The sequence below is a fragment of the Paramisgurnus dabryanus genome, chromosome 14 (assembly GCF_030506205.2).
Source record: "Paramisgurnus dabryanus chromosome 14, PD_genome_1.1, whole genome shotgun sequence".
Classification (NCBI taxonomy): Eukaryota; Metazoa; Chordata; class Actinopteri; order Cypriniformes; family Cobitidae; genus Paramisgurnus; species Paramisgurnus dabryanus.
In genome coordinates this window covers 30970789-30994260 of record NC_133350.1, presented here as the reverse complement: position 1 = coordinate 30994260, position 23472 = coordinate 30970789, and the positions used below count along the sequence as shown (strand labels likewise).

The window sequence follows — 23472 nt, the reverse complement described above, 5'->3', positions numbered from 1 at the left end:
GGCGAGCAAAGGACGGAGGATGGTTGAGATCTGACATCAAATGTCAATAAACAGCAAATGTCGAAACACGAGCCGTCATTAAACATGACACCATACGCTTGACATAAAACACACTCAGGAAAAACAATCACTCTAAATGACCGGCAATAAAACCATTAAATACTTTCTGTCTAAAGTTGACAACTTGTACAGATTTTTGATTGATGGTCCCGCCCCCTGTCAAAGGGGTCATAAAAACGACCTGTCAGACAGCAACTGTCACCGGGTGGGGGAGGGGGTCATAAAAGTTTGACGAGTGCCGTCCCTATACAACTACTATGGATCATCTTTAAAGGCACCAGGCAAGTACATGATGTACAGTTACAAGTCATGTATTTTTTCGACTGCAATATTAAATGCTTTCACGTCACATGCAAAATTACACAGGAATGTGGCTGACTTTTTATTTGTAGTTTACATGAGTGTCCTTGCACTTTATCAGGAGTTAAGGCAGATGTGGAGGCACAACGGGTGATACCAGACACACACCAAGCACATTATGTTCGGTAAGTTTGCACTTTACCACTACAGCTTCTTTAAATACCCATGTATACACTCATTCACAATTCCCACACACAACACTGTAACACGACCATACACAACATGTACACAATTGTCTTAGTTTGCCATGTAGAAATATACAAACAGAAATATTCAGACTTTGGTTATAAGAAATTTAATTTAATAATTGTATTTATTTAGCAGAGGTGTCCCTGGACTTTATTGACAAAATATTTTGTTTTCAGAATAAAAAGTTGTGTCCAAATCAGTAACAATTGTACTTTCTGTTCAGGACATTCAATCATGACAGGATCCAGGTGGATGCTGTCCATTGAGGAAAGAGTTTGTTCCGAGGTAAGTAAATCTTCTGTATTTTTATGTAATTAGGTGTGGAACAGTAGAATAAGAGTAAAAGGTTTCAGAATAGGAGTAAATTCAAGGCTGAGTTTAATTTTTTAAGAATCTTTTTCTATCTTATATTTGTTGACTTAATGTTTATGATATTTCTAACAGGTTTCTGGATAGAATTAATTCCAAAGATGGGAAAAAGTGCACATCCAGACAAGGAGCAAGCAAAAAGACAAGGAACTTGGTGCAGAGAAAAGCTGTGGCCATTAACCCCCATGTGAACAGCTTCATGCAGTCCCTGATTGAGTTCGAATGGACGACTTCAAAGTAAAGGCCACTGTGGTCTGTCTGCCACAGTTTAATGCATTTATTTTTAGTGTTAAATGAAATTCAAGTAGAATATTTAAAACTATGAGCCAGTGTTGTTTTTACCACAGTGAAATGTTACCTTTTAGTCGATGATGGACTTTAAACTGAAAACTTCAAACTATGGAACAGTGTTCTATTTGCCAGAGTTAAATATGTTACAGCAGGGGTCTCCAAACTTGTTTATACTTGTTGATTTTATTTTATGTTACTTGATTATATGTTTATTATTGTTTAAAATCTTGTTTAAAATATGTTTGTTTCAATTAAATGTTTTTTTAAATAAAATTTTGATACAAACATTGCTTGGATTGCCTTTTAATTCATTATGTTTTAATTTAGCATTTTTACCATATTAATAACTATAGATTTAAACCTAAATCTCTAGCTATTTTATATAATATTATTGTATTAATTGTAATAAGTAATAAATAGTATTTATGGGTCAATATAGACATTACAGTAAATTACTGTAAAAATAGACTACTGTAATAAAATATTGTAAAATTACAGTACAGTACTGCTTTGTAACTATACAGTACTAGTTTGTGTACTGTAAATGGTATTACAGTACAGTACTGTAAAACCAAAATACAGTAACTTACTGGCAACCGTGCTGCCAGTACTGTACTGTAAAAATACAGGGAAATCGTTAACAGTGTAGAATCATACTGTGTATTACTTTTATATTGCATATTAAAATTGATTTAATACCTAATTACATAAAAATGTGTACTTTTACTTTCTTGAGTAAAAGTACAAAAGTACTTTTTACTTAAGTAAAAGTAAAAAAATACTAGATATTTAATGTACTTAAAAACGTGAAATAATGAAATGTAGTGGGGTAAAAATTATGATAATATGGTTTGGAATGTATGTTTTCCAAAGAAAAACACTAATAAAATACGAATACTTGAAAATGTACTTTTATGTAGAAAGTAAAAATACTTAAGTAGTGTCCGCCTCTGTTTATATGGTAAAGAGTTAAAAATGACTACGTTACCCAAAATGCATTGCATGTGTACATCCGGAATGCACTATGAGACTAAAGAACAAGCGAAAATGCAAGCGACATTGCCACAGTATAGGTTCGAATCCCGCAAAAGACATGAAAATTAAAGTGATGATAAACCTTGCAATAAGTATAGAACTGTGTGTAAACAATGTTGAGAAAATACAGTGTACGTTTTCCTCCTCTTTTCTCCTTTTCTTTTTCTCTCTTTCCCCCCTCTTTCCTCTCTCTTTTCTCCCCCCCCCCCACGGGCAGTCCCTTTTGCCCCATTTTTGGCCAAGTGGTTAAGGCGATGGACTGCTAATCCATGGTGCTCTGCATGCGTTGACTAAATTTCAATACACTTACCGGGTACTGAATGCAACCCACAGTACACTGTAAAGATAGTTAAATATGGTGGGGTAAAAATCATGGAATGGGGATGTTTTTCATACCACCATGTTGGGCCTATTTATAATATACAAGGGAACATGAATCAGTTTGAATACATCAAAATACTTTTTAGATTATTTTAGATTATGTTGCCCTTAGGAGGAAAATCCCTAAAATGGGTGTTTCAACAAGACAGCAAAATATAGCAACTAAATATATTTTATAAACCTATAAATATGGATACTTTTTATTAAAAAATTGATTGATTACCATCAGAAGGCATTTATTAACCCCTTGGAGTCATGTGGATTCCTTTGGATGCATGAGTCAGGAGATTTCTAATGTAACACTGATTATGTATGTCTGAAACAGGGTAGTCAGTGGTGTTTAAAAAAATAGCAGTGTACTAATAAAAGTGAATAAATAAAAAAAATGTTATAGAGTTTATCTGCTTAAGCTGTAATGTACTCTGATTATTATTTCATGATACTCATTTCTTGTGCACTGGGAGGGCTCTATCTGATGTCGGACATAACAAAAGGGGATGGGTCTTTGCGAAAGGTCAGTTACAGGACATGTTTGCATTCGCACAGAAGGCACACTGGCAATTTTATGGGACTTTTCTGGGATCAACCATCAACGTGCTGTGTGAATGGGGTTTGCGTTTACATTGTTGGTGTGCAAATTAGCAGTATTCATTCACTCAGTAGATCTCCCCTTCATGGGTGGATTGGCCATCTGGCAATTCTGGTAAATGCCATAGGGGTCGGACCATTTTTTTTTTATGTGGGCCGGTGATATTTTTTAATATATACCCAATCAGAGGTTACGCGGACACTGGTCATCTGGAGCACCTGGAGTTTTCTCAATGGGCAGCTTGGCAATGTGGGCCGGTTTGCTCTTATTCACGTAAGTTAAGTACGGGATAATGTATAGCAGGTGGTTATCGCAGAAATAAGCCCCGACAGTGTGATCAGGACCTTAAGCGCAGGGGAAGGTCTTGTATCACACTGAAGGAAGGGGTGTATTTCCCATAAAGAAGCTTATTCCCAAAAGTCATCATTGTGTACAAGGCATTACATCCTGATTATATAAAGGAAATGTTGAGCCCAAATAAATCTGCTCACTCTTTAAAAACGAATAAATTTTTGTGCCTTCATGATGATGTTTTTATAACATAAATGACGATTTCTTTTGATGTACAGCACTTTGGTCCATTTTTATGTTGTTGGAGTGCTATAGCCTACCAATACATTTAGTTGTTGCTAAATGTTATAACGAAATTTCACAAGTTATATTTTTTGGTTCATTATCCTTAGGCTACCAGACCGGAGAGATGGGAACGGGACAGGACCTCAAATCGGGAAAAAAAACTTTTTACACACTTAAATGTGTATAACATGTGACGTTTTAACTGAGCAACAAACCAAGATTTGCTGGTTTTATGAGCTGAGTGTTACGCACACGCTGGTACTGTTTTGATGACAAAAGATACGGTTACTAGCACTACACACACGCACTCGCGCGCGCACACGCATCAAGTCACCATGAGCGGATTCACTGGCAAGAAGACTGAAATCACACAGGTATGTTTTATAAACGATATCTATACTTCAGGATTATCGGCTATTGTTATATTTAAGTGAAGCGATGTTTTATAGGGAGTCGAGCTGCATGTGTTTTATGTACCTGAACATCAGTTTGATCGGAGACTGAATAAAGTGTCAGCTGACGCGGTGGACGCTTTCATATCGGCAGGATTTATCAGGTGTCTCTCACTGACTTTCATTTAATTAACAGCACCGACCGGGGCTAGTTGTCACACGTTTTAGACCACCAGCATATTTTCGATTAACGCATTTAAAGCATTGTGTTAAAACGCTACTGAAAAAGTCTAATGAAAAATAACATACTGTAAATTAGTTAAGAGATTGTGGGGTAAGTGGGAATTTAGGCTATCTAATGTTTTAAACACGTAAATAAACAGATATAACGCATAGGGGTGGTCCGGACAGGGATTAGTTGTAGACTAAAATAAATGTAAGAGCTGTCCAAACTAAAAAAACAACTTAAACTGAAATATCTTAAAATACAACAGTGCCCTTTTTGCCTCAAAATGCACACAAGCAATGTTTTTAGTATAGCATATTTGATAAAGCTAGTTATATAGTCCTGGCTAAGATAATTCCTGTCCGGGAAACTACCAAATAATGTATACAAATCTGTGGTATTCGGTCTTAAAATTGCACAATAAAATAAATATAAAACACAGAAGAATTTATGAAACTGCAAAATGTGAAAAGTAACATAACAAAGATATCACACAATTGTTTTGGCCAATAGAAACTGCAGCCTATTTTTTTATCCCTGAACACAGTTTCATCTTTCAGTTAGAAAGCATATAAACTTTTCATTAACATTCATTATACACTTGACCATTACCATATAGTCCAGTGTGGTTTAAGGATGTTTATCTCTTTACTCAATACAAAAATGATTATTGAGTATTCTTCCATTGTTATACTATTTGCTTGAAATAAATAAATAAATGAAATGAAAATTGTGGAGATTTAAAACAACATATAAAACCAATTCACCCAGTCTGTGGAAACCCATCTATTAAAGTCATTTTTAGTGATTTACTGTTTGTAACATAAAATCATCCTACATAACTTAAATAACATTCTGTGTAAATATAATCTTGATATCTTTAATATTTCATCTCTCAATGACTGAAATGAATGAGTGAAGCCAAACTTTGATGCTCCTCCTCATCTCATCATTAGATTATAAGACATTACGCTGGACAGGGTAACATTTAGACGTTTAATGTAAAACATTACTGGACAACTTTTTCCTGTGCATGTGACAGCTATTCCCAGTCGTCCTTACTTGATTCAAATGTGATTTTGTTCAGGGTGGATTCAAATGTGAGCCTTTTTGATCTTAGAGATAATCTCGGATCATTTCTCGGACTGGACAGGATTGCTGATAAATATGTGTTTTTAAAATGTGTTGGCAGAAGTTTGGCTCTGGTGAGTATAGCGTGAGCTCATTGGACTTTATACAGCAGTTTATGTATATTAAAGTTATTAAACGTCTTTTGTGATTTTATCGCAGGTTAAAATCAGACAGGAGAGAGAACTGACAGTAAAATCATTTGCTCCTCCATTTGTAAGAGCTTTTAATTCATACTATTAAACTTGGGTTCACTTTGATTCATGAATCTCTTGCTGATTCATCACATTTTTTTTTTTTAATCAGGCTCCTTTTCCAGAACTTTACCTTCTGTCTGTGAGTGAAAATGACAGTGGCCTTTGCTCCAGTTCACTAACTCCAGATACAATAATCAGCCTCACTGAAAATCACAGTCAAGATTTACTCAGATCAACCTGTGCACCTGACCGCATTAAAGGGACCATTAAATTACCATCAATCAACAAAGCAGCTCAACAGTCTGTGCTCATGCAGACAGAAGAGGAGATTGACAGCGATGAAAACACACAATCTACAGAAAATCTGATATACAGTTCAGAAGATCAGATGATGCCTCCACCCAAACAGCATGGTATAAAAACAAACAGATGTGTCAATTGCTCACATGAGTCACATATATATATCAACATGCTACATTATGTAAGGGATAATTGGTCCTTACGTAATGTAGCATGTTGATGTTGTTATGCTGTGGGTGTGCATTATTTTCAAATAATTCAAAGGATCGGAGTCAATTATTCCTCTTATACCACGGTTACCACAAACATTGCTCTGGTGGTTATTTTAAGACATTTGACAGGTCAGGTGTGCGGTTTACAGAAAAATAATCAACACCCATTGAACATTTCTCAACCAATCAGGATAAAGCATTCAACAGCCCCGTTGTATAAAGATGCATAAAGACAATAATATACTTAATTACACTAATGGAAATTGTAATCTCTCTAATGGACTTACTGTGAGGGTTTCACAAGCTCTTGATCAACACTTTATACTTTATTATACTCTACTATATGAGAAGGTCATATAAATCCAGCTTAAGCTCTATATACTTGACTTTAGATTTTAATGTATATTTATTTTCTATTAAAAGCAGAAAGGCACCTTGTGAAACACAAACTTTATGCAGTCACACAAAAGAAACACAGTTTTCAAAGAAACTCCGGGGGCGATCCAGGGTTTCTTGAGGATTCTGACAACTCGTCTGTACTTGTGAGGTGAGCTGAACTTTTTGTGTGTTAATCATTGTGAAAAACCTAATTATTTTATTAACGAATTTAGTGACAACAAAATAATGAATCCCAAACATATCTTCTATGCATGTAGAAAATTCAACACCTCTGTGACACTGAAATCAACTGGAGAAAAATCTGATCATGTGGTAAGACCTTATCTTATTGATTTTATATAACCTGTGGAAATTAGTTCAGATTGTAGCTTTTGTTTTAGTAAAAACATTTCTCACATTCCTGTGGAGAGTTTTTAGAAATTTTAGTCGAGACAGTCCAGACAAAACAGGAAATAAAGGAATTGTAAAGATCTCATCCACACAAAGACACCATGAGGTTTATTGGCTGTAAAAGTCCTAATGCAGCTGCTGGTTGAACACTGTGTGTGCTGGACATTCAGGACAGACATTGTTGTGTGCTGGTTTCAATACGGATTTGATTGTTTTACAGGTTTCTGCGAGTAGACCAAACTCTCCGCTCCCAACAGTGTGTAGTTCTCAGCTGTCTCTCTATTCACTGGAACCTCATACACAACAAACAGTCACATGTAAGATAGCACTGGTTTTTATCTTTAACAAAACTGTGGCATTCTTGTGAACTGTACTCAACATTTTATTCTTTCAGACGATGAGCTGAAGAGAGAAATTAAGGTACTTAAAGAGCAGAGGAAACAGCTTGAACAGACTAGACAAGAGCTTTTGAAAAAGGGCAGAGAGCTTTTAGCTCTTAACAGACACCGCAGGAACCAAGGTATACACCATTACTATCAATTTAGTTTACAACATAAATTCAAACAACATAAAAGTGAATTTCTCATATTATGTGACCTTTAAAGGGGCCATTTAAAATGTCCGCCAAAAAAAATCAATTCATACTCCACACTCCAAACAGATGGGGGCAGTATACCTCCAGAAAGTGAGTTGGTCTATTTTAATTTAGCAGCATATATCAAGTTTGATTTACATTCGCAACTAAGTAAGTTATCATTAGTCACCAAAAAAAAAACATTCGGTCTCATTAACATTGCAATGTTTTCCGCTACGTTTCGTGCGTCCATTTGGTGTTCATTATCATCGAAGACATTTCAAGCTTCTTAGCTAATGTTACATTTTAGCATCAGCTTGGTAGATAACGGGTGAAAACCGGATCGGATCTGTGGGTAGAGCTAACTATTAAACACTAACAGCTAAGGATGCGCGATAATTTGCATGCGATAGTCATTGCGCTTCTCGTCAGTGAAGCCGGTTTCTTGATTAAAAGTGAATCGCCATCAGCTGCTTTCAGATGGAGCCACATTTACTGCACAAAGCCGTAGTTCATGTACAAGCTGAGCATAGGTCTATAGGTCTATAGCAAGGCCTATTATAAGTGAACTTCTAGCGAAATACTAACAGCATCTTACCAATCGAAAAGAAATGTTGTCATTTCGGGGTCGAACCTCATTTCTTTCATGTCCATTAGTTGTCTCCAGCGATGAAAAGCTTTGCCAGTATTTACTCTGGTTCGGTTAGATTTTATTTGTGATATGCACGTTTTTTTTTCTGCAGCGAATGGTTGTGGTAGTGGTAAATGTCTCTTGCTTCAGCCATTCTTCCGCTCTCTTCCCTGAACTGAAATGCGTCCGAAAACCCTATTGCAAGGCAGGAAGGCATCATGGCATGTCCGAATCCATGGCTGTCCGAATTGCATTTCTCTGAGCTGCCTTCATGCCTCTTAAGTCAACAAGTCAGCTGCCTTAGTTTTTGGACGCAGCGGTAGTAGTGGGCTGTACTTCTCACACATGCGACTTATTCGTGTATTACAGTTTGGCTGGCGGTTATGTACGTGGCACGCATACCGCCTCCCATGGTCAAAACTGGTATTACGACACCAGTTGGGCTGTAGCTAGTAATTAAGCATGCTAATTCAGATTGATATCTCTGCAGCACTATACCTTGTCATTTTTTTATGACATCTTTGCCCTTATTTCTTCTCATTCTTTTGATGCGTGTAGCTCATTTTTTAAAATCTTTTACCTCAATTCTTACAAATGGCCCCTTTAAAATAAATTCAGTGATTGAAATCAAAAATTTAATATCATACTGTATTCGATTCTAAGACATTAGCCTGGTTTTGTGAGGGTCACAAATATAAAAGTTTCCCAAACGGCTTGATCTATGACAGTGCTTCAATCTTGGTCCTCGAGCACCCCGTCCCAGAATGTTTTAGATGTCTCCTTATTTAAAACACCTGATTCAACTTATCAGCCTCCTTCCAAAATGGAAAACATGTCTGCCTAACAAGCTGATGAGTTAAATCAGGTGTGTTAAATAACAGACATCTGAAACATTTTGGGAGGGTGGGCTCAAGGATCAGGATTAGGAAGCACTGATCTATGAGACTCTTGAGGTGGGTGAATTATAATTTTAATAGGCTGGTTATTTACACACAAGGCTGACACACATTTTCAGTTAAGCACCATGCAAAAGTGAATTTTGCAAAATAGTTCCCCTTGTTAATTGTTTAACCTCTCAAGCGCGTGACAGGTGGAAGAGGAAATATTTTGATGCAAAGAAGGCAACAGCTCAACATGAGCAAACTCTGAGAAGAGTTCGACTTGAACTTCACACCTTTTATTGTAAAATGCTGCGACAACTCCAAGCCCGAGATGATACAAGACGTCAAACACAAGCAGGGAAACTATCAAGCACAAAGGTAATAATTCTTTCTGCTTAGGAATTACACTTCACAATAACATTCTGAATGTTCATTTATTATTGCTAGCTAACAGGTAGACTTTTACAGTATTCATAAACCCTTTGGTAACTAAAGCAAAAATAGATCGTTTTCACACATTTCGTTTTTTTGAATGTCAGATTGTAACACAATGTGCTATTATCAAGTGCAAGGTATCTTTTTTTAATTGTTTTAAATAAATTACAATTATTGATCAGAAAACCATTTCATTCACATACTTTTTTTGCCACTGTATTTAATCTCTTAAAATGTTGAAAAGCCCGACTGATATTAACTCGCAGTGGGAGCTTTCACTGTTTTAACAGATGATTCCCTAGATATAAGAAAGTAATAAACTGACATATTTACATGCCAATCCCTAGATGATCGTCTTTTGAAACTTTACAGATTAAACGCTCTCATTTAGATGACATGATTAGTAACAGCAGTGATAAGCTGTCAGAAAGCAAGAATTACAGAAAAAACATATATTGTCAAAAAGTTCAACATGTCTACTTTCAGGAGCAATTAATATTTTTTGGATAGTGCAAATGGTTGTAAATGGTTGAAGAGTAAGGGTAAAATAATAGAGCTTGGAAGAATGTGTTGGCAATGACACATTCGTTTTAATAGGGTTAATCTTGCTTTTTCTTTATTTACACATACATTTTTAACATTTCAGACTGAATAAACTAAAATTAGTAAAGAAATGGTTAAATGAACTAACAATACAATTTTTAAAAGTGTTTTAAATCATTCTTAATTAAGGAACATCTTTTCACAGAATGATCTGATAATCCAGATTATGACGGAGAGCTGTGAAATTGATAATCTGAGGAAAAATATGGATGATGCTAAAATGAAACTCGCCAAAGAGATCAAGGTAGTAAATTTTAGCACCACACATATATAGTTCCTTCAGACTATAACATTATAACGTTTGTTTTGTTTCTTTAGCTGAGGAAGCAAACTTTCACAGAACTGCAGACACTAAAGGCAGAGCTGATGCAGAAGAGATCGCAGTTATAATGAAACACCACATACTGATTTACAAAGTTGATATTTTTATTTTGTTTAATTTTGTTTATTATTGATAATCTTTTGCTTTGAGTTGTTATCCCAACTGGTTACAGCTTCAGTTTTTGGACAAGCCTATAGACGGTTTCATCAGATACTAGCCAGCCTAATGAAGGGGGAGGGGGGCATTTCAAAAAGTTCTCATTTTATATTTCAATGATTATTATATATGTTGTATGCAAGTTTAAGACATATTCATTAAAGCAGCCCTACAGAAATGGTGCTTTAAACAAGATTCGGGTGTTAGTATGGTTTAGAATAGATGTTTTTATTTTGAGAGATTAATTATTGCAGTTATTGTAACACTAAGGATCTTTTCTACTGGCCCGGTCACTTGGCCCACCACAAAAAAGTACTACATAACACAGGCCTGATTAGGCTGTTGTTTAATTGTTTTTGACCTATGTGACCTCAAAAACTAACTTGTATAACATTAATATTGTTAAAAACAAGTTAACAGTAAAGTGTGAACAAATAATCAAATTATGAGCAATAGCAGAAATAAATACAACAGAACAAACATAAAAATGAAATAAAACAATGCTGTTCCGGTTTAGCAGATTGATCGAACAGTACTGTATATTTATATTAGGGCTGGGCATAGATTAATCTAGATTAATCTCATACAAAATAAAAGTTTTGAGTTTGTGCTGTGTGTAATTATTATGTATATATAAATACACACACATTCATGCATGTATTTAAGAAACATTTACATGTGTATATATATTTATTCTATATTATATATAAATAAAAAAACAATATATAAATAAAACATTTCTTAAATGTATATATTTGTATGTCTGTGTGGTTAAATATACATAATATTTACACACAGCACAAACTCATAAATTATGCAAAAAAATATTTTATTTTGTATGAGATTAATCTAGATTAATCTATGTCCAGCCCTAATTTATATTCAATTAAAAGTAATTTGAATAAAGGACACTTAAAATCTGGACCTTTGGCAGTGAGGGTGGGTGCACACTGTCGTGGTTAAGCACCTGAACTTCTGAAGTGAACTTCTGGTCTGATTTATTTGTCAGTCTGGCTAGTGGCTAAAGTGATCTATGAAACAAATACCTTGTTGAAAATAAAATGTTTTGGTTTGCTAAAGGCGAGGGAAGACGACGAGAATACATTATTATACGTTATAATATGCTTGAATATGTTATTGCTGCTGACAGGGCCGCATTAATGCATGGGCTTACCTGGGCTTAAGCCCAGGGCCTCGGGCTGGAAAGGGCCCCGAGATGCCGGAAAAAAATAACAGCCGCATTTTATAAAAAGTTGATACTCCCTTTAAAATTATGCTTAATCGCTTTGCTTTGAATGTCCGTGCGTGAATGCAGTTCCTGCGCAAGAAAATCTCTCACTTACTGTAGGCTACCCTGCAATCATTAGTGAGCTTTTTTAAATTTCTGTCTGAAATATTCATTATTGCATTTCTGATGAACAAAGACGAAACTGAGGACGCGTTTTTATCTTAATATGAAAGACAACGTGTAAACATTCATTAAATGATTCCTAGTAACATTTTAAAGCCAATATGTACAGAACAACACACAAAGATATTACACAAAACATTTTTGATAACTAAATCTAATAAATAACAAATTAGATTCTGCCTCGGAAGCCACGGCTAAGTTCAGCGATCTTATTTCATTTTGAAATTTAGTGTGGCAAGGAAAAAAAAGACGAGAAATTACACATAATTTGTTACTGTAAATTATAAAAAACAAGCTTTATATACAATTCCTTAAACGGTTTATTTATAACAAGAAAACACTGAAATTAATAATTTCATAGACACTATATATGCTTTATTATTTTGCACAGAAATATCTGATTGCTTACTTTCACTTTGATCATCTCTGTATTCACTTGAAACATCTGATGTTTCTTATAACATTTGTTTCAGGAATCTCTTTTCTATCATTTGAAAGTTAACACCGACCATATTATTAAATCACAAGAGAGACAATTGTGTCAGATTCGGTAGAGATATTTATATTCTGTGTCATCACCGAAAAAAAAAACGGCTTCCGTATTTTGTAGCTCAACTTTTGACAAGTTAAGCAACCTTTTTAAATACATTTTAAAACTTACACTTGTCGAAAAAATCTGTTTATGATGTTTAGTTTGATGAACGCCTAAATATGATCACGCAGAACACCTAGCACGTTCGGCTAAATTGAATGTGACAGCAAAGCAACAGCGTAACATCAACCCAACGGAAAGCAATCCAAAACTTACAGAACTTAAATTAGATCAGAATTTACCTTTATAATTAATAAAAAATAAAAACAAAATGAAGTCAGAATCAATAAGGTGCAGAACATGGGTGCAAAATGCCTAAATGCGCAGGGGAATAAAACAAGCCACAAATAGTTTAATCAGATAACACTAAATAATCTATAAATTAAATAAAAACAAAGAAATATTAAAATAAATTTTAAAATAACGAAAGTATAGAATTGCCTGTTTTTTCTTTTAAATTGCAGAAAAAAAGAGACTTTGCAATGGTTTCTGGATATGGACCTGTAGCCCTGTCACTGGATTTAGGCTATGAACAGACTTTAAAAATATTTATTGAAAGCTACTTTTTCACATATTATTTACTTAGTATTATCATAATAGGTTGTATATTTTTTATATTGGGAGAAAGCTGTTATATGTGAAATCAGATAATGTGCACTCTTATACAGCCAAAATTAAATGATCCTCATTTTATAACACATCTGTGACGATTCGACTGTGCAGTAGTCGAATCAGGCTTCTCCTGTCAAAGCATCGAATCTTAGACTATTCGGGTCACCCCTAGCTAGGACTATGTGCATATGTTATGCAGTGATATTTGTGTATATTGTGGGCATTCTGATATGGTTTTAATATTTTGTTATTGCATTTATTCCAGCAAAATAAAAGCCTGACAACTTGCACTTAGTGCCCTGCTAAAAAAAACAGCATACCAGCAAGACCAGCATATGTTGTGTTTTGGTGCTGGTTTGCTAGTGAACACCAGCTAAACCAGCATCAGCACCAGCATTAGCACCAGCTAAACAAGGACCAAACCAGCATTAGCACCAGCTATACCAGCACCAAACCAGCATTAGCACCAGCATCCCATGCTGGTCATACCAGCAAGACCGGCATATGTTGTGTTTTGGTGCTGGTATGCTGGTGACCACCAGCTAAACCAGCATAGACCAGCATAATTCCCATGCTGGTCCATGCTGGTTTGATGCTGTTTTTTCAGCAGGGTTATTATAAAGATTGTGTGAATGTAGGCTGTAATTCTGGTGGATGAAGGACCCCACAAAAGAGTAAAGCCCCTTACAGTGTTAATGCGGCCCTGGCTGCTGAAACCATCTATAGGCTCCTGCAAAATATTGATAGAGTTAGGGTTTTATTTGTTTATTGATGATATGAAAATTCAACAATGTACACATTCTAGTTGTCTAGGGGCCTACTGGCTCTTGTTTCCTTAATAAAAACACCACAGAGTACACTTCTAAGTTCTATAATTTTGCTTGTATTGAAGATTTGATTGAGCCAGAGTTAGCTGTCAGTGTATCAAATAAAACAAATTAACAAACTGTATGTTGATAAAGAATCATGAAGTGCAATGTTTAATTGGGAATAATAGCTGCACATTTTATTGCATTTAATTGAAATGTTATTAAAACTTTTCATTACAATTCAAAAAAGTTGACTTCAGACACAGTAAAGAAATAGTTGACTGATCCTAGGAGACAGCAGCAGGCCGTCTGTACGGATTGGGTGTCAGGGCCTTCCACATGTCTGAAGTCTGTTGCTGGGCAATGGGATCTTCACTGTAGTCCAGCTGATTTCCGCTCCACATCCCGATTCCCTTCAGACCTTGCTGTGCTACATAAGCAGCTTTCAGAGCAATGCTTTCTGGATCATCATACCACACCTGATGAACTTTACCATCAGTGTCCTGTAAATACAGATCAGATTCACATTATAAGACATTATTTGACGTTTTAGTCAGACTATAGTGTGATAACAAAGACAAATGGATTACGGGACAATAAATGTTCCCACAAAATTAGTCCTAAATACGAGACATTTGTATGTTGCAACTTCTTACAGATTGATTCTGTGTGCTACTTGTGTTGTCACCTTACCATGAAAGATTTTATTTCATCATACTCCTCATTACTCATATGTCAATGTTTAGAGCTTTAAATAGTCATATGTGGTCTCTCTTATAGTTTATAAAGCTTTTTCCATTATCAAGTGATGCTTTAATAATGGTCCATATTCCTCAAAAATGGGCACATGAAAACGTCAATATATTATACATTTTAATGTTAATATATTAAAGGTATAGTGGAAGTTTTCTTTTTCCGGGTGGATGATCAAGACTATTGGTCATCTCAGTTGTCAATCATTCTGATGATATGTTGACGTAAGGCCGTTGTACATGCTCGTCCCTAGGTTCGCTTTCTGCAAATGCACACTTTCAGGTGTATATATGTGGTTACATTTTATACCATTCATTGAAGCTCGCGTTCACATCATTTTTTTTTTCAAAATGTCTTGGGAGAATGGTATGACAAAAAGAGAAAGGCCTCTGAAGAAAGAAACAAGACCAGAGTGTTTTTGAGAGAATATTTCACACGCTGGTGTGCCGTGCACTAAAAGCACAGGTTGGGCTTCCCACGCGAAGTTTTTACTCGACAGGTAAAGTTTGACATGCTATTTGGAGAAATCAATTTAAAATCACTGCTAGTAAAAGCTGATGTAAGCTATGATTAGCGATGCTAGCCCTGGCAGTCACAAACTGCGCAGACACGGTAAACATGCCGACAGCAACTTGAAAACAGAGCGAAGAGAAGAACAAGGCTTGTGCATGCTCTCTCTCATACATAGGTGTTCCTTCTCTGGAACAGGTAGAGTGTTGCGCATGTGCATTAAAAAAAATATATATTCCGCTATACCTTTAACCTCCCCTTCCTCTTCTTTTAAGTGCATTTTATTCACACAAAAATCCTATATAGTATGTCAACTAACAAAATGTGTCTATTTTTGTCTCATCCATAATGCATTTTTATTTCTAAACAGACAAAAAAATGTGTATATATTAATATCTTTCTGATGTCTGTAGGAAAATATACATAGATGGTTCAGTAATAAATGCATTCTCTGAAAGTTCATATTTGTATAAAAGTGTTGACTGCAAATGTCACATGCTGGAATGGCTCAGTAGACTATACTGAGACTAAGACTTGTGAATTGACAGATAACTAAACAACTTTACTGAAATACACACTGGACAGAGCAGACTGCACACAAAAGTGCTAGACGTGTTTAATAAATATTTCATTGTGTTGCCCTTGAGTTTTATACATTAACCCGACAGTAAAGACAGACCAGGTGAAATGATATTGTTTGTAGAGGTGTGGAAAACAGTAAAATTATATTGAACAACACACATAACTGATGCTGTACCTTGTAATTGTAGTAAGGAGCTCGCTGGTTCTCATCCCACAGTCTGCCTGATATTGAGCTGTTAATATGTTTCATCATGAAGCTGTAGGGTATCTGTCTGCCCGACGCATCGCTGCACGGAGCTCCTCTGAATGGCACTTTTGGAATTGTACATATTCCATCCTGAACCAATTAAACATTTCAATAATCAATCAATTAATCTGTGTTATCTCTTCCTATGCTTTGTCACAAAATGTCTTAAGAGTTGTTACACCAATTAAAGTTACACCAATTAAAGTATAAGTATGACTTAATAAAAGTGTGGATAGAAAGTCTAATTTAAGCTCTATTTTGTTGTAGTGAAAACAAATTTTGATCCAATGTTCCTCCAAACCTCACCAGAAATAATAAAATGTAAATAAAATTACAATGTACATGTTCAGTATTGTACAGCAAGTTGCTTTTTCATTGTGTCTACTAAGGATCTAAATGTGAATTTGCTTACCTTTGAGAAATTTAAGCAGATGTAGTCATAACCGTACCATGGTACACCCATCACAAGCTTCTTTGGATCTATTTTCATACTAATGTATTGATCATAGGCTGAAAAACCAACAATAATTTCTTACAAATAAGCTTTATAAAACACATGGATCAACTTAAAAACACTTAAAATACTTCAACTAAAAATGTAAGTTGATAAATCTTAATTTACTAACATCATAAGTTACTAATTGAAGAATTTTTTTTCAGTGAATCCGAATTTCACTTTTTGCAGTGTGTGTGTACAGTTATGTTCAAAATAATAGCAGTGCAACATCAGTGACCTGTAAAACCACTATTATTAGTAGTAGTAATATTTATGCATTGGAAATGATTTACTTACAGATGTATAGTGTAATAGAAAAACAAAAGAGCATTTGTAATAATATCCACACTACTTGTTCTTAGTTATAGACTCAGTTATTGAAAGTGGCGTGATCCAAATAATAGTGTGAAGTTTAATTGGAAAATTTGTTATTTCTATGAAAAACAGCTCCTTTGAGTCCTTTATTAAGAAAGAGGGGAACAAATGTTCCATTGTTATGAAATATAACTGCTGCTGAATTTCTAAGAAAAATTGACCGTTCCATCATTGCTCAGAGAAACAATGAAATTTGATTACAAACATAATTTGAGAGGGGGGGATATTAAGAAATGCAGCAAAGTTTATGATGCTCAACTAAAATGATCTCAAATGCTTTCAAATGGCAACAAAAACCCAAAGCACATGAAAAAATAAGCTGTTTGCAAGAAACTCCTGTAAAGCAGCATTGTTCTGCAATTCTGCATTCTTCAACACATCAACTGGCCCAAAGAAACATGGCGTCTGCCGAACCTGATGTCAGCCGAAAATGTGACGCTCCTTACCATGCTTAATTGGCCCTGTCCCAAATGGCGCACTTCATGTGGACTTTCGGTCTCGTGGCCTTAAATTGCGCGTTCTCGCGTAGTCTACGAGTCCGTAGGGTGTCCCATCTGACATTTTTACGCTTTGAAGTGTGCTCATCAGCGCCTCCTTTGCCCCCTTGATGCGGTCTTCAGCGAAGCCCGCATTGCAGCAGGCTTCGCGCACTTTGCCAACCCAGAAGTCCTTGCGAAAGGGCAATCGAACCAATCAGACGACGGAAGGGAGGAGTTCACACTGACGGGCAACTTCTCTACCTATTTTCCGGTGTGATGCTCGAGTCTGTCCCAAAATACGACTCCGGTGCACCCACGTGGACTCGCATCAAGGGTCCCTAAAGTCTGGACTACGTGATGTCATCAAAGTGCAGACTCTGAGGAGGACCACAAGTCCGGAGTGTGCCATTTGGGACAGGGCCAAAGATTCGCTCACATTGCAATGCTAACAGGAGTTAACTTACAGGCTGTGAGTCTGAAGCGGGAGGAATTATGATAATGTCGATCTTGTTTGCATCACCAATCCCAGGAAGTAAACTGTTGCCTACAATCCGTCCGTTTGTTGTAGTCCAAAAAAAGAGATTTACGTTGGAGATAAGTCGCCTCATCTTTTACTTTGGGGTTTGTATCTTTTTCATATCGTTAACATGTGTAATACACACTTACACACCAAAGAAAATGTAAAACGTGAATCAGACAATAGGTGCCTTTAAGACATTTCTTTAGTTTTAAGTGTCTAAAGAGAAAGATGTTGACAATGCTATTTGAACAGCTTAATATTTTCTTTGCTTCCTTTTAAAACAGGGGTATCCAGTCCTGCTCCAGGAAGGCCGGTGTCTCTGCAGAGTTTTTTCCAACCCTAATCAAACACACCTGATCCAGCTAATCAAGGTCTTACTCGGCAGACTAGATACCACACCTCAGCAGGTGTGTTGATGGAAGTTTTAGCTAAACTCTGCAAGACACCGGCCCTCCAGGACCGACTTTGGACACCCCTTGTTTAAAAGAACAAGAGTTCTGATTTGGAATTGAATGTGTAATGTTTTCAAAACTTGGGATTTAAACCAACTGGATGTACATTACCCCTTATTAAACAGTATATTACAGTAAAACACATTGTTCAGTGTAAAAACATTGAAAATATGAATAATATGTGTTTTTAACACACAACGCATACCGACACATGCACACTTTAAACACATAAATAACATTCTGGGAATTGTTTAAAGGGGTGGTTCAATGGTATTTCAAGCATTCTTTGAATGAGAGTTGTTTCCTCATGCTAAACGTAGTCAAAGTGTCAAAAAAGCAGTTGGGCGTGTTACAGAGTATTTCTGTGCCAAATGCACTTCGCCAGGGTTAGTACAAGTTTCGGAAAGTTTTTTTCGATTACAGGTTCAGCTGACGTTTCAGGGGTTTTCTATACGTGTCACTTCTTTATACGGGCACTTCCCCCGAAAATCCCCGCCCACCCGTCAATCAGCGGGAGACGCTAGAACTTGCAAACATCATATCATGCCATCTATAGGTACTCCAGATTAACATCAGAAATGCAGAAACAGCATGTGTTACGTGAGCTTTAAAGAATTTAAAAAGAAAGAAATGTGCTCTTAAATGGTTGTGACATCTGCCATCTGCTCTGAAGTACAATTCTGTGACTGCTTATTTCAAAAGTAAAGATCTAAGTGAAGACTACTTCTTGTTCAATAAAGCACTTACCTGTCAGTGTTTGATTGAAGGGTGCATTTGCCATGGCAATACAGTCACCCCAAATCTGACTTTGCTCATCGTAAGACATCACAAACAAGAGGTCGCATGAATCCGCAATGGCGATGTAGTCATAGCAGCGTTTATCTATGCATTTGGGTGACCATGCCACATCAAATGATACCTGCAATCCAAAACGCATAATGTCATGATCTTAACGACAGCAAATGCATGATTTTATTTCTTGTAACACCCTGTATTACAGTACCTGAGAACCCACAATCTCTTTGTGAAAACTTTCGGTGGTCTCTTTGACAAGGGCTGTCAAAGCATAGTACTCCGATGAACCCGTCTCTACGGCATGCTCGATGTCTATGTTTATCCCATCCATGAATTGACTCTTTGCCAACTGGACCATTTCTTGTATCCATGTTGTCCTGTTTACAGGATCCACTATGTCTGAGAGTGTTACATCTCCTGTAAAGACCATTTCACAAAGCATAAGTAACAGAGCCACTGACTGGATGAAAGTCTACTTTATCATAGGGCTGGGCGATAATTCGATAACGATAATTTTACCGATATAAACTTTTCCGATAAAACGATAAGGACCGTTCGATAAGTGATCGATAATGTTTACGTACTGTGCGTAATGTTGAGCGAGCACTTCCGGATGCGGCACGCGCACTTGGTTTACAATCACAGTGACAGTTAGACTTGAAGGAGTGGAAGATGAGGCAAGTTATTTATTTATTAGTAGAGACCTATGATTTTCGCGATGCGGATAACGCAGACGGAATCACGGAATCCAAATGCGCGGAAACATTTTCTTGTGTTTAATGTTGGACGCGCAAACAGGGTTCGTCAAACACAGCAGACACAATAGGTGCAGTATTACTGTACTTTCATTCAGCGTCCGCCTTTTGCACGGACACGTCCGCACAGCTTTAAAAGTATATTTACAGGATATTCACAAATTCAGGAAACTGAGGAAAAACAGCAGATCCACCACTGCAGTGAATATAGTGTTTGCGTATGTGCGCTCCCACAGCAACGTGACACTCTTGACATCCATTTATCAGCGTGTATAGCTTGTATATGTACAGTATAACACACGTGTGGTCACTGAACTAAGTTTTCTTTCTTGTTTAAGTGAACATAAACAGCTGTTACTCAGTATATTGAAACTTAAAGCAGTCTGTCTTGGGTCTTAAAGTTACAGTAGTCTGCTGCTTTTCTGTCAGAAATGTGTTGATTTCATAACAAATAGATTTACATTTAATACAGATGCATTAAAACAAGATTTTAGTATTCGTATTTGTCATGTTCTGAATAAAAAGTAGTTTAAAACCATTATTAACTGTCTGGTTTTTACAATTTTCATTCAGGAGCAAAAATCTGCCTTTAAATTTGACAGGAGTAAAGATTTGTTATTTATATTGATTATTATCGATATCGACTGATATGGAAAACATTTTCTCGATAATTTTTTTGGTCATATCGCCCAGCCCTACTTTATCATTATCAGTGTTTGCAAAGGCAAACCTCTCACGCTTATGGTTAATGATGGTTAATAATACCCTTAATTGTGAAGCAAAGAGTTATCTGATTATGATACTGATGGAGAGACCTGGGCAATATCTATAGTCCAGAACTAACGTAAAAAATGTATCTTTAACTTAAGCCAGCATGCAATCAATCACCTAGCAGGCTAGCATCATGATGACAGGTTCTGCACAAGCAAGCACCCATAACATTTTTTAAAGAAATGTAAAGTCTTTGCAATACACATAAACTCATAAAAGTGAAAACATTGTGTTCCCATGCAGTTGAATGTTACCTTTTAAAACCAGCCGAGCTCCTTTAGAATGAGCGTAACACATCAGCTCAGCATCAAACTCTCCAAAAGCTGCAACCGTTGTCACTTTAGTCCAGTCGTAAAATTTCCAAGCCTTTCCCCCAACATCAAATACAAACACCTGGAAGAGATGTTTTAACCGTACATGTTAGATCAGAGGCACGTGCCCCCTCAGATTTTTGAGCCAAGTGGATTTTGCATGCAACTTCAAAATCAATAAAGCATCTTTTCATCTTGTTTTATCAAAATATGACCAGTTCTTCACTTGACTCTGAGATTTTTGCTGTTTTAGTCCTTCATTCTGGACACAATGAATTATACAAACCCAAATGCAACAGAACAGCGCTGGTGCCATCATTGTCTACGGTCGCGGACACGTTGCTGCTGGTGGTGCATTTTGTTATCTGATAAAATTAATAACACCATTACAAATGCTGACAAACACTTTCAAATTGCAGCAGCTACTGAAATGTTCAGTTGACCCTACTTGTGTACAAAGATGATTGTTTAACATCCATTTCTTAATGTTTAGATTTAGATTCACCCCGAGAAAAGGCATGGCATTACATGTTTATGGGCTCAGACTCTGAGGTCAAATATATGATGCAAAAATGCATTCCTCTAATAATTTTTTATAAATATGTTTTTTACACTAGTTTTTTTTTTTAAGTTGCATGCTTTCAATGCAATTAAATTGAAATGTAAAATAAAAAATTACAGCACTGCATTAAGATCTTCTGCTCTGGTTATTATGATTACAGTATGAAGTGTGCAAACTGTGCCCCCTTAAAAAATGTTGGTCCATGATATCCTGACAGTATATTATGCAGCGTCTGTATAAATGTTGAAGTTCATGTTCACTCACTGTAGTCACTTCATGTCTATAGAAAGTGAATGTAGTTTAGTTGAATGACTTTTTTACATACTAAACATCATACTTGTGACTGTGCATAGCCTACTGTAATTTCAATCACCAACTTTTATAGTAACACTTCTTAGTATATTTATAAAACATGTTAACACTTGAAACACTTATTTAGATATTTTGTATCTTGATCAGTTTTGACAGTCATGAGTTGGTCAGTTGCCTAAATGCTATAACACAATGTCATTGCATTAAAAAAAAAATTCCAAATAATACTTTAAAAATACCGCACAATGCCCATTATAAAGGTAAATAGATCGTACCCTGTCAAATGGCTTCAATAAAAAAGCTGTTTTCGTTTTGTTTTTACAGCTTTATTCCAGAATTGATGCTGTTCTGTTGGTTTTCATTCACCATTTAACGTCATAACAATAACATTACCCGTATATATTCACAGACCATTATATTTCCATACAATTCCTATTATAACCAGTGGTGTAGTGCACACTGTAAAAAAATTCCGTAGAAATTACAATGGTATTGCAGCTGGGTTGCCGGTAATTTACCGTAGATTTAAATTTATGTTATTTACTGGCAAGAGTTTGTTCAAAGTTAAATAAATTTTAAATATTAACAAGTCTTTATCTTTACAGAATAAAACTATACAATAACAGCCTCATGCAAAGCATTCAGGGAACCAGTAATCATCATCAACCTTTTTCTGTTTTTTGCTTCAGATTTTGTTTCCCAAAATGCTTTGCTTGATGCTGTTATTTTAGTTTTACTCTGTAAAGACAAAGACTTGTAAATGTTAAATGTTCATTTAACTTTGAACAAAATGTTGCCAGTAAATAACATACATTTAAATCTACGGTAAATTACCGGCAACCCAGCTGCAATTTCTACGGATTTTTTTTACAGTGCAGGGTATACGCAGGTATACGGAGTATACCCACTTCTTTATTTGATGGCATGGGATATATCCACTTCTACTTTAAAAACATGGGGGCATAAAGTAAGAGTACCCACTACTCCACGTACCACTACACAACTGATAATAACTATTAAATCTATTAAAATTGATGTAATGGTTTTTATTGTTTTTAGCTGGACACTGTGTCATCGAGACGTTTTATAAGTCCTAACTATGTAAGGTTATTGTATATATATTGTGACGGTCGGGTTCAAAGACTGTCACTCACTCACTCACCTCAGAGTCCGGCTGGTGTCGGATGGGTTCACAGAGCTCCTCTCTTTCACATGGACAAATGTTTGCGCACAGCTGTGCGGACAAACTTAGCACGATTAGAGTCAATGCAGTCCACATTGCTTATTAAGGCTGATGATTTAACGCTTTCATAAAAAATCATTACAATCTTTGCAGTCTACAAAACAATAACACTACAAAACATGTGACTCTGTAGAAATAAAACAAGAGGAAAGGAGCGTTTCAAAGGGAGCGGAACACATTTACTCAAAA

At 36.0% G+C, this 23472-nt stretch overlaps 2 protein-coding genes and 1 long non-coding RNA gene across 4 annotated transcripts; 2 read left to right on the top strand and 1 right to left on the bottom strand.

Annotated features, from left to right (window-relative positions):
- The first annotated feature begins 333 nt into the window (after nt 1-333).
- Nucleotides 334-1481, top strand: LOC135719479 (uncharacterized). The gene is made up of 3 exons (XR_010521120.2): nt 334-545; nt 833-894; nt 1054-1481. It is a non-coding gene; the product is annotated as an uncharacterized lncRNA (long non-coding RNA).
- Nucleotides 1482-4185: 2704 nt separating this feature from the next.
- spata1 (spermatogenesis associated 1) lies at nt 4186-11324 on the top strand. Its single transcript, XM_073811777.1, has 12 exons — nt 4186-4224; nt 4300-4406; nt 5556-5673; nt 5759-5812; nt 5903-6206; nt 6729-6852; nt 6962-7016; nt 7315-7411; nt 7489-7614; nt 9380-9558; nt 10364-10462; nt 10537-11324. Exons 1-12 carry the CDS (start codon nt 4186-4188, stop codon nt 10606-10608), a joined length of 1374 nt encoding a protein of 457 aa, XP_073667878.1. The 3' UTR covers nt 10609-11324.
- Nucleotides 11325-14060: 2736 nt separating this feature from the next.
- Nucleotides 14061-23460, bottom strand: ctbs (chitobiase, di-N-acetyl-). Of its 2 annotated transcripts, XM_065242004.2 has the most exons (8): nt 23203-23350; nt 21453-21531; nt 21110-21248; nt 19538-19746; nt 19282-19453; nt 16625-16722; nt 16141-16302; nt 14061-14623 (listed from the first exon to the last, which is right to left on the bottom strand). In XM_065242004.2, exons 2-8 carry the CDS (start codon nt 21483-21485, stop codon nt 14408-14410), a joined length of 1029 nt encoding a protein of 342 aa, XP_065098076.1. In that variant the 5' UTR covers nt 21486-21531; nt 23203-23350; the 3' UTR covers nt 14061-14407. The 2 variants fall into 2 exon arrangements, with proteins under 2 accessions (XP_065098076.1, XP_065098075.1); XM_065242003.2 differs by lacking the exon at nt 21453-21531 and having other exon boundaries at nt 23203-23460.
- Nucleotides 23461-23472: the final 12 nt, after the last annotated feature.

Coding starts and splice junctions, on each gene's coding strand:
- spata1 (XM_073811777.1), top strand. CDS start 4,186: ATGAGCGGATTCACTGGCAAGAAGACTGAAATCACACAG. Junction 7,615..9,379: donor CAGACACCGCAGGAACCAAG/GTATACACCATT, acceptor TAACCTCTCAAG/CGCGTGACAGGTGGAAGAGG. Junction 9,559..10,363: donor GGAAACTATCAAGCACAAAG/GTAATAATTCTT, acceptor ATCTTTTCACAG/AATGATCTGATAATCCAGAT.
- ctbs (XM_065242003.2), bottom strand. CDS start 23,319: ATGTGGACTGCATTGACTCTAATCGTGCTAAGTTTGTCCGCACAGCTG. Junction 19,747..21,109: donor AGCTCGGCTGGTTTTAAAAG/GTAACATTCAAC, acceptor TGGTCTTTACAG/GAGATGTAACACTCTCAGAC. Junction 14,624..16,140: donor CTCCTTACTACAATTACAAG/GTACAGCATCAG, acceptor CTGTATTTACAG/GACACTGATGGTAAAGTTCA.